The following is a 16,575-nucleotide window of genomic DNA, read 5'->3' on the forward strand; positions in this document are numbered from 1 at the left end:
GTTTACATAACTGAAATAGGGTAACACATTCTGAATATAACTGCATTATCAACTTTCATGCATGCACCTGGAATACATTCATTTATAAATACTGAATTCCAAATTTTAATAATTTTTAATAGTTTCTAGTTCATTTGTTCTGGTTCTTCTCATACTCTCAGGGACAAAAATGCATTCAAAACTACCTAAAACTGATAATTTTCTGGAAGGAGAGCTAAAACTCTTTTGTTCCATAATCACAAAACATTTTCATTTTTAGATTTATAGACACCAATTAGAATAATTAATCAAATTAATATTTTCATTTCTATAGCATCCATTTCTTTTCAATCTCCTCCTGCCTGTTCACCTATAAACTGCATCAAGTAAATTTTGGTGACTACAATGACAGACAGAAAACCATGATGTCTTTTAACAAAACAGGATTATCCAGTTTCTAGTCACTAAATATTACATGACAAATGCTTCATATGGAATGACTGGATGAGAATAGCATATTTTATCTTGCCCTACAAATACATTATTGACACATCAATTTTTAATAATAATATTGACTAAAAATATTTATATTTGCACATGAGCATTTATAATTGCAGATTTTGTTTATATAGGAGATGCCTTATTGTCAACAGTATTTAGAACACCATCTTTCTCTTCATCTTCTGATTAACCTACCAACTGTGAAATGGTCCTTTGTCAACTGTTTTACCTTTTATTATAGGTGAAAGATGAAAACTTCTGAATTCTCAACTCTACCCAATGAAAGTTATCAGCAGATTACAACCTTAGCACCTGCGCTTTTCTTTTATACCTTCTTCAAAGATGATGCAAACTTTGAGCAACATGATAAGAAAACAAAAAGGTAATATTTTTCCCTCATTTTGCATTATCATTCTTCAGATTTCTTTTTATTTTAGGCTTTTATATCATAGTTGGAATAACTGAAAACAATGTGAAATAGCCCCTAGGATATTGAAATAATAAATATTTCAAAATTCACTAAAGATCTCAAAGTCTATCTCAGATTGATTAAAGGGTCCAATGGACCCACATGATAAATATAAGACACAATGAGTTTTATTCTCCATTTTAAATGAAAAAAAGACAATTTTTTTCATTGATCTTTGGAAAACCCTTAAAAAACTGAAATTAGGTCCAATGAACCCTGATAGTACAGTATGCTGAAAATTAAGGATCATTTATTATCAGAGTTTCAGTGTTCTTTTGAAGTTGCTGCATAAATAAGTTAGTCATTCTCTATCACTGTGCACTGTGTCCAAGTTTTCATTGTTATAAATAATGCTGCAATAAATAACCTTATATGTGTATGTGTCCAAGTGTTTCTCTAAGCTAGGGAAAATTCCTGAAGTGGGTATGAATACTTTTTATTTCAATATTCAAGAGAAGTTCTACCAATTTACTTTTTTTGTGTCAGCAGGATATAAAAGTTGACTTGTTTTTATACCCTCAATAGAGCTGATATATTCAAATTTTTAAATTTTTGACCATGTGGTGGGTGAATGCTGCTACCTTCATCGTTTTAATTTGTAACTACTGATTATTAATGCTGCACATCTTTTCATCAGTTTCTTGGCCATGTATTGGTGTTTTTCAGCATAGCATCCTACAAACAACCTCCTCAAGTTGTCTGACCCAGAACTTTATATATGAACACTTTCAGAACACACTTATTATGCCAAGAAACATCATTTTCCTAAATACATAACATTCTTCTTCTTTCATATATCTGGCTAATAAAATCTCAAGAAAATACTCTCATATTTTTCAAAGAAAGTGACTTAGGTATCTCCTGAGTAAATAATTTGACATCATCATGGAGAGGAACATTAAAATTACAGTTCTTGGATTTTAGAGTATAATTCTAACATAGGGTTTTTATCTAGATGGATTATGAATTTACTACAAGAGAAAAAAAAACGAAATACTTGTGATATCAATTTAAAAAAAAATCCTAGGTGCTCTGCCAAGTGAAATCACTATATCACATTCATGACATTGATATGTGATTCCCAAAAAGATTTTCACTTCAGGACAAAATTTTGAGTGATTTGTTCTGCTTCACTGACTTATTCTGTTGCTATCAAAATTATATAACGATAAAACACTTCCTGGTAGAATACAGTAAAGGATAATCAATGGAGCTGGGATGTTACAGTAGGACAGAATATTTATAGCTAGTAAAGTGGCAAAAGCATATTAATGATATTTTATGGCCACAAGGGGGAAAGAACTGAGAAAATCCAGGTATTTCCTGGAAAAAAAAAAATGAACCATGTGAACTTAAACAAATTTATTTATTTTACTTTATATTTTTAAAATTGCATCTTTCTATTTCAACTGATCCAGAGAAACAAGATAATCTACATTAGTTAAAACAGTATAATATTCATTATATAAATTGGATTAAGAGACCCTAGAATAAAAACTTTTGCCTAAAGTTTTAGACTATAGTGAATAAAAAGATCTTAATAGTGTTTAGAAAAGATTTCAATTATAAAGTCAAATAATCAATTTGAATTAAAATAAAACAGTTCAAAAGCACTAATGTCTTTCAATAAGCTGGAAATTTAAGAAAAACAAACTTCAGATACTTATGTACTATTTAAAATGAATTTTAGATAGAAATCTCCTATTTCATGGCTATTTACATTCAGTTTAATTTTTGCCAAAAAAGAGATTGATAAGACTACTGAAAGATTATGGCATAATTTATTTAGATTTTTTTTAGATTGAGTCTTCTTAATATATGCAATTCCCAATTTGGGCAGTTTTTGATATGTGAAATGCCAAAATGAAATGTCCTAAAATGTTTCACTGACAAACTAGGTAACTTGGAACAATCTTCCTACTGAGCCAAGGAGAAAAGCTAGACAAAGTATAGGAAAGAGCTACCCAAAGGCAGCTAAAAACTAACAAGACAGCAAAGAATTACCAGGTAGGATCTGGGATAGGACCAAGGCCCATGGAAGGGCCAGTCTTCCCCTATGAGTGTTGGCTGCTTTCTGAGGTAGTGGGCTGAGAACAGTGGACAGATATGTGCTGGACTGAAATAGCTAGGGCTGCTCATCAGACAGAAGAATACATCACCTCGATCCATGATTGGAATTAAGTAACACCAGACTGCTAGTGTCCTCAGCAACTTAGCAAGGTGAGATCCTGTCTCAAAATTAAAAAAAAAAAAAAAAAAAAAAAAAAAAAAAAAAAAAAAAAAAAAAAGCCTGGATACATAGTTGAATAGTAAAGCTGGATTCAATCCTCAGTCTTTCAAAAAGTCAACTGATTGTAGACTCTAAGCCTTCTATAACAGATGACAAATAGAATATATAATTCTACTCCCTTCCTTCCCATTTACTGCACTGTTTCAGTTCTAAAATGCCTGTTGGTAACTGACTGACAATGCAAATCTGTGTACGTTCAAATCCCTCTAATATGGCAAGAAGAAACCAAAACATGAAAGAATATAAATAGCAAAATCTGCCTACTAAGAACTCTGTAGGTAATAGATACTGCTAGGCACTGTCATATATAGGCTTTCTTTTTAGTCCCCACAATAAGCCAATTAGCTAAATATTTTTTAACTCTTCTGAAGGGTGTGTGTGTGTGTGTGTGTGTGTGTGTGTGTCCCTCAAGCTTTTGGAAGACAAAAAATTTTCCTAAAAGTTAGAGCTAAAATTTAAAGTTAGGTTTATTTCATACTAACATCCACAATGGAAAGGAGAATAAACCATGTTGGAGTGTTTAAAAGCCAATAAAGAATAATGGGATGAATTTGGGCTCTCAGGAGGAACAGAGAAAATCACAGAAATGTCCATTCTCCTTCAATCCTTTTTTAGCTAATCAAGCTTTTCTTTTCTCTTTTTAAATTTTTTTCTTAGTTGTTGATAGATCTTTATTTTTATTTATTTATATGTGGTGCTGAAAATCAAACCCAGTGCCTCACACATGCTAGGCAAGTGCACTACTGCTGAGCCACAGTCCTAGCCCTAATCAAGCTTTTATAAAGTTTAAAATGATGTAAAGTCTTCAAATCAATGTCAACATAAGAAAGGGGTACTCAAACTTTATCAATATATTGACCACATAAACTTAAAAATTAAAATATAACATTCATTTCTAGAGTTAGAAACATCTGCTTTTGTTGTACTAATAGGTGGAATAAGAAAGGAATTTGTTATTTTTCAAATCAAGCTTTATGTGTATGACATTTCACTTTACCAAAAATCTGACACATTTGAGTAACTGCAATATTTTATAATAAAGACACTGGAATTAATTGAATAATGCAATTCCATCTGAAGCAATGATAAAGAGAAGAGATAAAAGATATTACCGGCAGTAACCTCCTTGCTTTGCGACCTTGGCCAGGGAGAAAATACAGTCAATGGTTGCTAGGTGATGCACTGCTTTACACAAAGAGTGATAATGTTTACTGAAATTCCTATAGAAACAACAACAAAATGATCAAGTTAATGTCTTAGATCTCTAAGAGCTATGCTAATGTAAGAACCCCCCAAATAAGCAGTATACCTAACAAGTAAGACAGATGGGAACTCGGTTGAACTACCTTTATTTTTAATATACCTTGTATATACAGGTACCTACTATCTATACTATACTATACATTTCATCTGACTATGATATTTCAACTTATATATAATGAACAACTTATATATAAGAAATAATTTGCATTAAGCTCCAACATATCATAAGCTACTCAGACAGGTGAGCTTCCCTTTGGGCTCCTCTTATACAGGAACATCCAAACCTAAAATAACAATTTCAATACCTCTCACACTGAACTGGAAGCCTCTCAAAGGCAGACTCACCTATTTTGTACCCCTAGAGTCTACTCCACACTCTTATCATAGAATAGATATGGTAATAAATAGTTGTTAAAGACAAGCAAGGGGAAAAAGTAATTTTTTTCAGTTATCCTATGAATAATGTCTATAAAAATTTAATTTTAGATTTGTTTTTTAAAAGTTAATAGTCATTGTCTCAAATCTTTGGCCAGTTAAACTATAATACCTGGTGATCTAAAAGCTTAAACGACTTATTAAAAGACTTGGTCAGGAAAAGTGTAGAAATGTGTACAGGTGTTTTTGTTGTTGTTGTTTTTCCTAAAGTGCCCAATTACCTTGTATCATAGTATTATATTTCAATGTGTACCATACCATATAAATTGTGAACATCTGTTTGTAATGATCTGTTATAGATATTTGAAATACATATAATTATACTACAAAAAGGATCCAAAACTTATTTTTTTAAAATGCCTAGGATGAATTGTCTTTTTAAGATAAAATATATAACTAAGCTTAAATTCTTACAATAATTATTCTGCTTCCAAGAGGGATTAACAACTTTTATTTAATTAAAAAAATTTAAATTTAGGTGATGATAAGCCTCAAATTCTTCAAAGATTGGAAAATGAGGGAATATAATGATAACTAAGTTAACTACAAAGAAGGTCCAAGAAAAAGTCAAAGTGAAAAATCAATATTTACTAACCAGTGACTAAGAAAGGCACCTATATTTCTTTATAACAACCATCAAGGTAGGTTTAATTACCTAAGTTTTATAAATGAAGTTCAGAGAGATTAAAGCAATAAAGCCTACAGTCTCACAATTATTAAATAGCAACACCAAGATTCAAATTGAGCTCTTTGTTATATGGTGCTATGAAAGGGAGGGAGGAGTTACATTGGAAAACCTCTCTTAAAAAGCGTTTTTCAGAAATGTTGAGATTTAGTTTATTTGTTACTTAACTCCAAACATTTTCAGAATGCTTCATAGCTTAAAAGGATATCCCATTGTTATTACAATGATCAATTATTCCTATAAATGATCACTGTCTTTGATTTTTTAAAAAAATTGTTTCCGGGATTTTTCTAGAATTATCATGATATTCTATGAAAATTATATTTTCTGAAAACTGGGAACATTTTAAGTATTTAGCTTTATTTTTGTGTTGACTAAGTGTGAAATGAAAAAATATATTCACAGTACACTTCTTTGAATAGACAAAGCATAATTAATTACCTACTTCTCACTGAATTAAAGTTCATCAAAATAAATTATATGAATTACATTAACAGTAATTCATATAATTTATGAATTAAGAGCCTGTAAATCCCAAACACAGCGGGAATGCATCCCTAGTATCAGTCAGGAAGTCCTCAGATGCCACCTTAAAAATGCTTCCTAGTAGCCCACCACAGTGGTGCACACCTATAATCCCAGCAACTCAGAGGCTGAGGCAGGATGACTACAAGTTTGAGGCCAGCCTCAGCAATTTAGCCAGACTCTCTCTCTAAAATGAGAAAGATCTGTGGTTGTAGCTCAGTTAGAATGTCCCTGGGTTCATCTCCAGTACTGGATAGAAAGAGGGGAAAATAAATACATAAATACATACATACATACATACATACATACATAAGCAAGCCTCCTAGTTGTGAAGATGCCATATGCTGTAAGGCCCTAACTCTGGAAGGTGGCTGCCCAGTAACAGTGCCTTGTTATTCCTGAGCTGGCTCTGGTTGGAAAGCTGACCTCTCATTTACCCCTTGGACTATGCCATCCCTGTCCTAATTACAAATAGGCCTGGTCTTCTCATCCTGGGACCCTCTCTTACTAGAGAGCAGTCATATTTGATGTTTCTACCTTTGCCTTTCTGGACATGGGTGTCAAAGAATTTTGGCACTAAGTTTTTTTTTTTTTTACTCTCACTCTCTACTCAGATCTTGTACAAGCCACCCTGATTTGTTACTACCCAGCAGCCTCAGGGTTGAAGGTAACTGTCTCATAATATTCTAATTTCCAGGATGGAAAGAATAAACATAGCTTTCCGTGGGTACAATTTCAGTTAATAAAACACAAAAAGAAATAAAGGATAAGATAATTATTTTGATATGGACAATAATGTTCTTTCTCATGTCAATGATGAATAAAATAAGGCACATGGATAAATGAAAATTATCATAAACTTTAAACATCATCATTACTCTTATTAAAGAAGTCTTGTTTGATTTATTGGCTTTTTTCTATTTTTCAACACCTTACCAAATTTCAAAGATAATCCATACTTAGAAAAACAACAAGCTGAAAGATGGGTAACTCAGATAACAATCCTAAAGATCAAGTTTATGCAACCTTATCACAAAAAAATTTAAGGCTGAAGTCAAAGCACAGTGAATTAATTTCTGGCCAAAAGAGGTTGCTGGGTCTATGGGAATTAGGTGAAGATACTTAAAGCTATTATGATGACTAGAGAAGTTTATTATCAAATGTTGCTCAGAAATATTGGGGGCTAATATGAATAAAAAATACTTTACATTTTACTTTCAAATTCATTTCTAAAATATCGGAACTATTATCTGAGAAAATTTAACAAATTTGCAATTGAGAAGATTACTCAAAATCCAGATTTCATCTTCCAGAATATAAAAGAGTTACCTGTTTTGATACAGAATTTTAGTTGCAGCAGTGTTTATAGCCTTGATTGTTTTGCAGCATTTTTATCAAAAGTAATATGACTAATGCCCAACAGTTAGTACCTCAGTCAGGGATAATACACTTACTGCTGGTATTCAATCCTCTGATGTCAGGTTCATTGAGGTTAATCTTTTTTTTATGATATCATATTCACACCATCTGGCAGCTCAATAAACAGTGTGTATAACAATCAATGTTTTTTTTTTTTAAATGGGGCTCTAGCTGCAAATGCTCTAGCTAAATTCATGCAACATTTTTTAAATAAAAACTTTAATGCACATCTTTATTTTTAAAGTAATATATGCACATTATATAAAGTTCTAAAGTAATAAATCATGTATTGGCAAAATAGAGGATTTAGTATCACTACTGATCTCACTATCTAGAACTAATCAGTTAACATCATGAGTCTACCAGCAGAAGATCCCCAACTTACAATGGTACAAATTATAAATTTTCAACTTTGCAATGGTGTAGAAACGATAACCACTCAGTAGAATCTATATTTTGAATGAACTTTGATTTTTTTCTCAGGATAGTAATATGTGGTGTGATACTCTGTCAAGATGCCTAACTATAGGCTAATGTAAGTGTTCTGAACATGTTGCAGGTATGATATGCTAAGCTATGAGATGAATTAATTGTATTTTTTAATTAATTGTATTTTGACTTAATGATATTTTCATCTTAGGATGGGCTTATCAGAATGTGATCCCACTGCAAATTAAAGGCCACTGTATGTGTGTTTTTGTGTCCACATATATCTTTTAAGATATACATATGGTCAATAAGCAAACTAATAATTAATACACTAGCATATATATGCATTCTATCTTTAAAAATATGTTTATATGCTGTGCATTATATGAATATACACATAAGTCTGTCATATTTCAATATTATTTTACATAATTTTCTTTATTTAATAATATACCATAAGTATCATATTCTTTTGTGATGTTATGAAAACAAAAAAGGTGGCAAACTATTACAGATTCAAATAGACTAAAGAAACATAATAACCAAATGCATTGTGTGAAAGTTAACTAGATCTTTCATTTAAAAATTGGAGAGGGGCTGGACATCATGGCACATGCTTGTGATTACAGTAACTCAGGAAGCTGAGGCAGGAGGATTGCAAGTTCAAGGGCAGCCTCAGCAACTTAGCAAGACTGTCTCAAAATAAAAGGGATTGGGAATGTTGCTCAGTGACAAAGCATGCCTGGGTTCATATCTAGTACCACTAAAAAAAAAAAAAAAAAAAAAAAAGGGAAAATAAGAGATGGGAGGTGTTCAGGAAATTCAAGACATTCAAATATATTCTTAATATTAATTTTTCTTAGGTATGGTAATGGTTTTAAGATTATATAGCAGAATGTTCTTATGCTGAGAAGATTTATGCTTAATTATTTAAGGATAAAGTATTATGTCTAAAACTTACTTTCAATGTTCAGAAAAAATGTGTGTATATATATGTGTTTTATATACATTTAATATATATACATTAAATACATATGAGAGATACAAAACAAATGCAGCAAAAAGTTGAAACTTGGGGCTGGGGATGTGGTCAATCGGTAACGCGCTCGCCTGGCATGCACTGGGCACTGGGTTCGATCCTCAGCACCACATAAAAATAAATAAAATTGTTGTGACCACTGAAAACTAAAAAAATAAATATTAAAAATTTCTCTCTCTCTCTCTCTCCCCTTAAAAAAAAAAAGTTGAAACTTGATAAATTCAGACAAAGGGTATAAAAGGTGGTCATTTCAACTTTCTGGTAGACTTAAACATCTTCAAAACCACAAGCAGGAAAAAAAACACAGGCTGTTAAAATTTTTTTTTAACAATTAAATGGAGGGCTGGGAATGTGGCTAAGGGCTAGAGTACTTGCCTAGCATGTGTGAGGCACTGGGTTCGATCTTCAGCCCAACATTAAATAAATAAATAAACACACACACAAACAAACATAATAAAGTCATTAAAAAAAAATTAAATGGAGATAATAAAAACAAAGCAACTACCCCAAACCTGTCCATCTCTGAAAGAGACACGAAGTCTTTAATAAGAAAGGTAAATTCCAAGGTAGAATTTCAAAGTGACTCTACTAAACATTATTAACAACAAAATGTTAGTGCAGAAACAATAATGTGTGTTTGGTCACACCAAAGACTAAAACAAGCTTATGTTTCAATGGATTAAAAATAAAACTCAAGAACACAAATACTCAACTATTTTATAGCAGGTCACAAGCAGTAATCTCTACTTTTCTTTTTGATGGAAAGATTTTCCGGTCTATTTCTCATAGCAAAAAGTCAGATTATATTTATCATTGCAAACTCACTCTAGAAAATCAAGCCATTCAGTGTTGCAGTCAAGGACTAGTTGCTCCCGGAGCTGATTCAGATGTCTGTAATTTTCTACAACAAAAGGAGAGTGAAAGCGGCTCACAGCCTTTGTGCTAGAAGAGGGGGAAAAACATAAATATGAAATCAAGGTTATAAGCAATGCCATCACTTCAGAAAATTAAAGGAGTTATTTATTATTCACTGATGAACCTTGAAAGTAAATAGCTGTAAATAGAGAACATTCTTTAATTATTTTATGGTCCTGAACTACTGATTCCTAAGAATATGACCTTTTTCAGGAAGCTTTTTAAAATGTATTTCAAACTGTATGGCAAAGTCAGACTTTAGAATTTTTATTTCATAGGCAAAAAAAAAAAAAAGCTTTTTTTTTCTTTAAATTATACTGTGATAATGCTCACCTAAAAAAAAAAAAATGAGAAGCAAATACAGCAAAGTAAGGTGACAAAGGTTGAAGAACAGGAAAAGACTCTAGGCCAAGGTCTCCATCTTGCCACTGACCAACTATTGTGACTTTGGGCAAACAGAATGGACTTCTCTAAACATCACTTTCCTCAGCTGTAGAATGGGGACTGTAATAGTATCTACCTCATACTGTTGAGAGGGTGAAAGAGAAGTGCTGAACAGAGTACCTAGTTGTGAGTACTCAACAAGTATTAGGTGGCTGCTACTGCAAGTGATGTCATCACTACTAGGATGATAGGTCTTCAAGCAGAAAAGATGAGGGTGAGCTCTGATCTTTGCTTGCTACCTCACTCCTGCAATACACTGCTCCAGTTAGCTTTCATTTGTCATATTGCTCATCGGGTGTGGATCTTTCACTTTCAAAATCCAACTAATAATACTCTAATATGTCATTATGTCAAGACCTTGATGACCAGAAGAAAATGGCAATGAACTTTCCCCAAACCATTTTATTTGTTCATTCAATTTACCACTGAATGTTCACAAATGCTGACATTGATTTATGTTTTCCTTGTTGCTTTTAAATTACATCATCTAGACTTCTATGCAAACATTTATCATAGCCTTCTCTTCTGGCAAAATTCATTTACTGAGGCATTTCAGTTAGTGTTCTAGGTAGACTAACATGATTACAAGTAATGTCTCTTCATAAAACATATTGCCATTCATTAGCTGTAATACAGAGCAAAAGTAGATAAAGGAAAACAGGCCAACAAAGAAACAAAAATTCCCCCAAATCAGCAATACTCATATCTATAGTGCAGCTCTAATAACACAGGAAAAAAAGATGGTATCAGAGCTAAACAAACCCAGGCATGTGCCTTCAGCATCTATTGTTCTGGCAATGGATAATAAATAGTTTTCTTTTTTAATTAAAATAATTAATAATTATTCACATATCATGTCAAAATTTCCCTTCATCTTTAACCAAGTTCCTTTATATGTTTACCCGCTACTTGTTTCTCTAAAACTGTTTTAGGTAAATAAAAAAATTTTCATCTCAGATTCATTCAAACTTATTAATAACAGCACTAACAAATAATCCAAAATGGATACAATTCACAGGAGTATACACTGTTCTAATACTATTTTAAGTGAGTCCCCTCTGGAAGATTAATGCTAACCAAGGAGAAAAGACAGAATCTCAATGTGGTTCTCTAATTTTGTTTTTGATTCTTTTATATCATTGATTCATGATATAAATATAAGCTACAAAAAGAAGATGTAAAGAACTATTATAACTATGTGCCAAGGAAAGCATTAAGAAAAAAGAAATGTGAAGTTCAGTGAGGTAGAAAATGAAATTTCAGCTTCTAAAAAGAAATGTCAGGCACAGATTCATCAAGAAGTTCAAGCAACCAAATTAATCTTACAATTGAAGGTTCTGCAACCTTTTTTCCTTGTGTACAATAACCTACAAGAATAAAATGGAAACTTACAAAAAAAAAGGAAAACAAAGATATACCTTTGAAAAATATTTTTAAATCAATGATAAAAATTGCTACAATTATCTCTTTGGTTAAAAATTTCATAGGAATATCCAAGGGAGAAACTTGCTTTTATTCTCAAGATTGTCGCTATTAACAGTCTGGTAGCAAAGAGGTATACAGATGTCATTATAACTCAAGGTATAAAAAAAAATTGCTTTTAAACCTACCTTCCAACCTTAACCCAATCAGCTGGTATACAAGATATTGCAGAATTCTTTATTTCAATCATAAACTAAAATAGATACAAATGAATAGTTAGATGTTTGAATAAGTACCAATTAAGTATTTTTAAAGCTTCCTCAAAACTGTGGTATAATAGGTTTAATAAATATTTTTCTAAATATTTGAAATAAATCCAGTATTGTTCTTGGGAAAGTTTATATATGTGTCACTACAATAAAATCTGACTAATTATGATAAAGTACAATTTGTATTGAGCAAAGAGTTTATAATAAAGGTGTAACTTGGAGTTTTAATGTTTATAATAGTGTTGTATGCATACTATGAATGGTAATTTTTCATGAATAACATCTTTCATTTATTAGTATTCACTTAAGAATTCTATTACTCAGGTATGATTCAATTTGTAAGTATATAAAATTTTTAAATATTCAATTATTAAGTGTTAACACTATTTTGAGAAATGATTCCTCCCCTATTCTGAACAGAAGAGGATTTTTCCCCCCCAATAGTTTCTACTGAAGAAACCCAAATCCTCTAAAAGCATCCTTTTAAAAAACCTTGGCTTCAGCCGGGCATGGTAGCACATACCTGTAATCCCAGCGGCTTGGTAAACTGAGGCAGAAGGATCCCAAGTTCAAAGTTAACCTCAGCAAAAGCGAGGCACTAAGCAACTCATTGAGACCCTGTCTCTAAATAAAATAGAAAATAGGGCTGGGGTTGTGGCTTAGTGGGCAAGTGTCCCTGAGTTCAATCCCCAGATCCCCAGTACTCAAAAAAAAAAAAAAAAAAAAAAAAAATTCCTTGACTCCAACTATTGAAAAAAGAAGATATTTCTTCCTATATAAGAGTTTATGTTTTCACATATAGGAATCCTATCTTTATAGCTTCCACAGATAAGCAAGCATCTCTGAAACCAGCCATAAAGCAAGCTTTTCTATCATATCTTTCACGTTTAGCATTAGTTACAAGTCACCTTGTCTCAGTGTCCTTTAATTCTTGGGGGGAAAAAAATTTTAGTATTTACATAAATTTTTAAAAATATCTTTTCATGACAATGAATCACAGAGCTCTGTGGCCATCATTTATTTTGAGGTGACTATGGGAACTTTTTTCACATTTAACAGTTTTATGATATGCATATAACTTCATGTATTTATGATATTCATAATATTATTACTATCTACCTGGTTAAGAGTTTATTTTTCCATTAATAGAAACACAATAGTTTGTACAGTAATTATAATAGAAATTAATGGCTAATTTTAAAGAGTTTTGATACTTAGCAAAATTTTTGGGGATGTCTTCTTGTACAGAAATAAATTAATATGCAGTTTCAAATCTGCCACACTGAGTTATACAGTTAAGAGTGAAGATTACCTCTACATAGGGAAGAGGGGTGGGAGGGAAAGGGAGGGAAAAAGGGAATTGCATGGATGGTGGAAGGAGACCCTCAATGTTATACAAAATACATGTATAAAGATGTGAGGGGAAAAAAAAAAAGAATAATGTTACCCTAGATTAGGTAGAGAGAAGTGATAGGAGGGGAGGGGAGGGCTGGGGAGATAGGAAGGATAGTAGAATGAAACAGACATTATTATTACTGTGTGTATATATGTAAATGCATGACCAATGTGATTCTGCAACCTGTATACTCAGAAAAATGAGATATTATATCCCATCGGATTCAAATGTATGATATGTCAAGGTCATTATACTGTCATGTGTAACTAATTAAAAAATAAAAATTAAAAAAAGAGTAAAGACTCCTTAATAAGCCCTGTGACTACAAAAAGTAACTGCAGAAGGGCTGAAGTTGTGGATCAGTGGTAGAGCACTTGCCTAGCATGTGTGAGGTGCTGGGTTCGATACTCAGCACCACATAAAAAAATAAAAATAAGTTTTAAAAAGTAACTGAAGAAAACAGCCACAAAATAAATATAATTAATAGGAAAGATAAGATCACTTTTAAACTACATTAAATTTTGCTATTTTAACATGCTCTATGAGAAGACACATTGGCCCTCCCTCCCTCCCTCCCTTCCTTCCTTCCTTCCTTTCTTCCTTCCTTTTCTTGGTACCGGGGATTGAACTCAGGGCCACTTGACCACTGAACCACATCCCCAGCTCAATTTTTTTGTATTTTATTTAGAGACAGGGTCTCAATGAGTTGATTAGCACCTCGCTAAATTGCTGAGGCTGGCTTTGAACTCACGATCCTCTTGCCTCTGCCTCCCAAGCTGCTGGGATTACAGGTGTGTGCCACCATGCCTGACTTTCTTTTTTTTCCTCCTTTTATTTGCCTATTTTTATTAGTGCGTTATAATGATATATAATGATGGGGCTCATTGTTACACTTTGGCATTTTTATACAGAAATTCTATCTCACCCAAATCAGAATAGCAATTATCAAGAATATAAGTAATAATAAATGTTGGCAAGGATGTAGGGGGAAAGATTCACTTATACATTGCTGGTGGGCCTGCAAATTGGTGCAACCACTATGGAAAGCAGTATGAACATTTCTTAGAAAACTTGGAACAGAACCATCACTTGACCCAGTTATCCTACTCCTAGGTTTATAATCAAAGAATTAAAATCAGCATACTACAGTGATGCAGCCACTTCAACATTTATAGCAGCCCAATTCACAATAGTCAACCTGTGGAACTAACCGAGGTGCCCATCAACTAGGTGAGTGAACAGAGAAAATATAACATATATACAATGGAATATTACAAAGCAATAAAAAAGAATGAAATAATAGCATTTGCCAATAAATGGATGGAACTGGAGACTATCATGCTAACTAAAATAAGCTAGTCCCAAAAAACCAAAGGCAGAATGTTGTCTCTGATATGTGGATGCTAACCCACAACAAGGTTAGGGGAATATTAAAAGTTCATTGGACTAGACAAAGGGGAATTAAAGGAAGAGAGGAAAGATGGGACCAGAAAAGATAGTAGAATGAACTGGACATATCTTTCCTATCCTTATATATGAATACATGGACAATGTAACTCCACATCATATCAAACCACAATAACAGGATCCTAATTGGGATGAGTTATACTTATTCTATATATGTATAATATGTCAAAGTACACTCTACTGTCATGCATATCTAGAAAGAACAAATAAAAAGATAAAGAATAAAGTTGTACAGTAATTTCCAATATGCAAAGTGCTACTATATATAATTTAATAATAACAGAATAAATGTTCATTTTTATTAATTAAAAAAAAAATCTGGGAAGAACAGTGCCAAAGGCAAATAACAAAATTTTCTTTTTTAAAAAATTTATTTATTTTGCATTACAATTCTTAATACACCATTATACAATAATTTATCATATCTCTGATTATATATTAGGTATGTTGACACCAAATTCACATCTTCATACATGTATTTTGTATAATGATGAGGGTCTCCTTTCACCATCCGTGCTATTCCCCTTCTCCCTCCCTTTCCCTCCTGCAAATAGCAAAATTGAGAAACACACTGGATCACTGATATTTGGGAAGGAAACATTCAGATCCATACTGAGAGATTCACAGGGTCACTGCCTAAGAAATGTTGGAAATTCTGAAGTTAATAAAAACCAACAGCACCTTTGGAATAGTTGGATCACAACTGTTCAGTGTGTGAATATCACAGGTCTATTCTAGGGGCCACCATCACTTCAGAAAGCCACCACTTAAACAGTCCATACTGGATGGAAAATAGAGTGAGAGCAAGGAAAGCCCAAACGGACCTCTCATCTGTTAAGCCCCTGTGGTCACATGCTGCTCTCACATTACTCCCTTGGATTTTCTGTCCAAGTTCTTTTTCAAAGTTGTCATCCACTTGGCTTTTTTCCTCGTCTGTGTTAACTATAGAATAGAACAATTCTTTCTAGCTATTTCCTTTTTCAGGAATTCTAAGAATAAGCAGGCAGGCCTTTGTTTAAGACTTATTGCTAAAAAAAAGAAAATGAACATTGGAAAACGGCACATGTTCCAGAAACCTTAAAAAGTTCTCATAGCAACTTCCCCTGCACTATAGCTCCTGACTGTGTTTCTTATATGTAAATGAGAAAAGTCAGCCTGGATTCATTCTAGCAATCTCTCACATTCTTCTCCCTTGGCCCCAATTCTGTCTTGGTTTAATGACAAGTGTTTCTCAAACCACAGCCTGTGGTATCACCGGCCTAACATCATTGCTAGGTTTGCTGAAATTCTTAACTCACTCCAGAATCTGCTTGTTTCTCCAAAACCACAGTTAACCCTCTCCTTCCCTCTCTGCTTTTTTCTCACTCTCTTAAGAATGTTCAATTTTTTTTATTTAGAAGATTAAAAAGAGAATGTTTTCCATATTTTAAACCTACTAAACAGATATTTCAATGTGTTGCATGCTCTGAATTAATAAACATTTTCCTGAAAATTATTTCCAATGCCAGATGTGATGGCTCATGCCTATAATTCCAGTGACTTGGGAGGCTGAGGAAAGAGAATTAAAAAGTCGAGGTCAGCCTCAGCAATTCAGAGAGGGCCTAAGCAACTTAGTGGCAAAAGCTATA

At 32.7% G+C, this 16,575-nt stretch overlaps 1 protein-coding gene across 1 annotated transcript in view; it reads right to left on the reverse strand.

Moving 5' to 3' along the window:
- The window catches only part of MSH3 (mutS homolog 3), a gene marked incomplete at its 5' end in the record, with an annotated part of 194,987 nt that overhangs the window by 58,724 nt on the left and 119,688 nt on the right, over window positions 1-16,575 (reverse strand). Inside the window, 3 exons of the mRNA XM_081276914.1 lie at window positions 4,352-4,459; window positions 9,860-9,976; window positions 12,004-12,068. Coding sequence (XP_081133040.1) covers window positions 4,352-4,459; window positions 9,860-9,976; window positions 12,004-12,068 — 290 coding nt within the window. The remainder of the gene's footprint in view (window positions 1-4,351; window positions 4,460-9,859; window positions 9,977-12,003; window positions 12,069-16,575) is intronic.

Source organism: Spermophilus citellus (assembly GCF_964194105.1).
Source record: "Spermophilus citellus genome assembly, chromosome: 1".
In the NCBI taxonomy this organism is placed as follows: domain Eukaryota; kingdom Metazoa; phylum Chordata; class Mammalia; order Rodentia; family Sciuridae; genus Spermophilus; species Spermophilus citellus.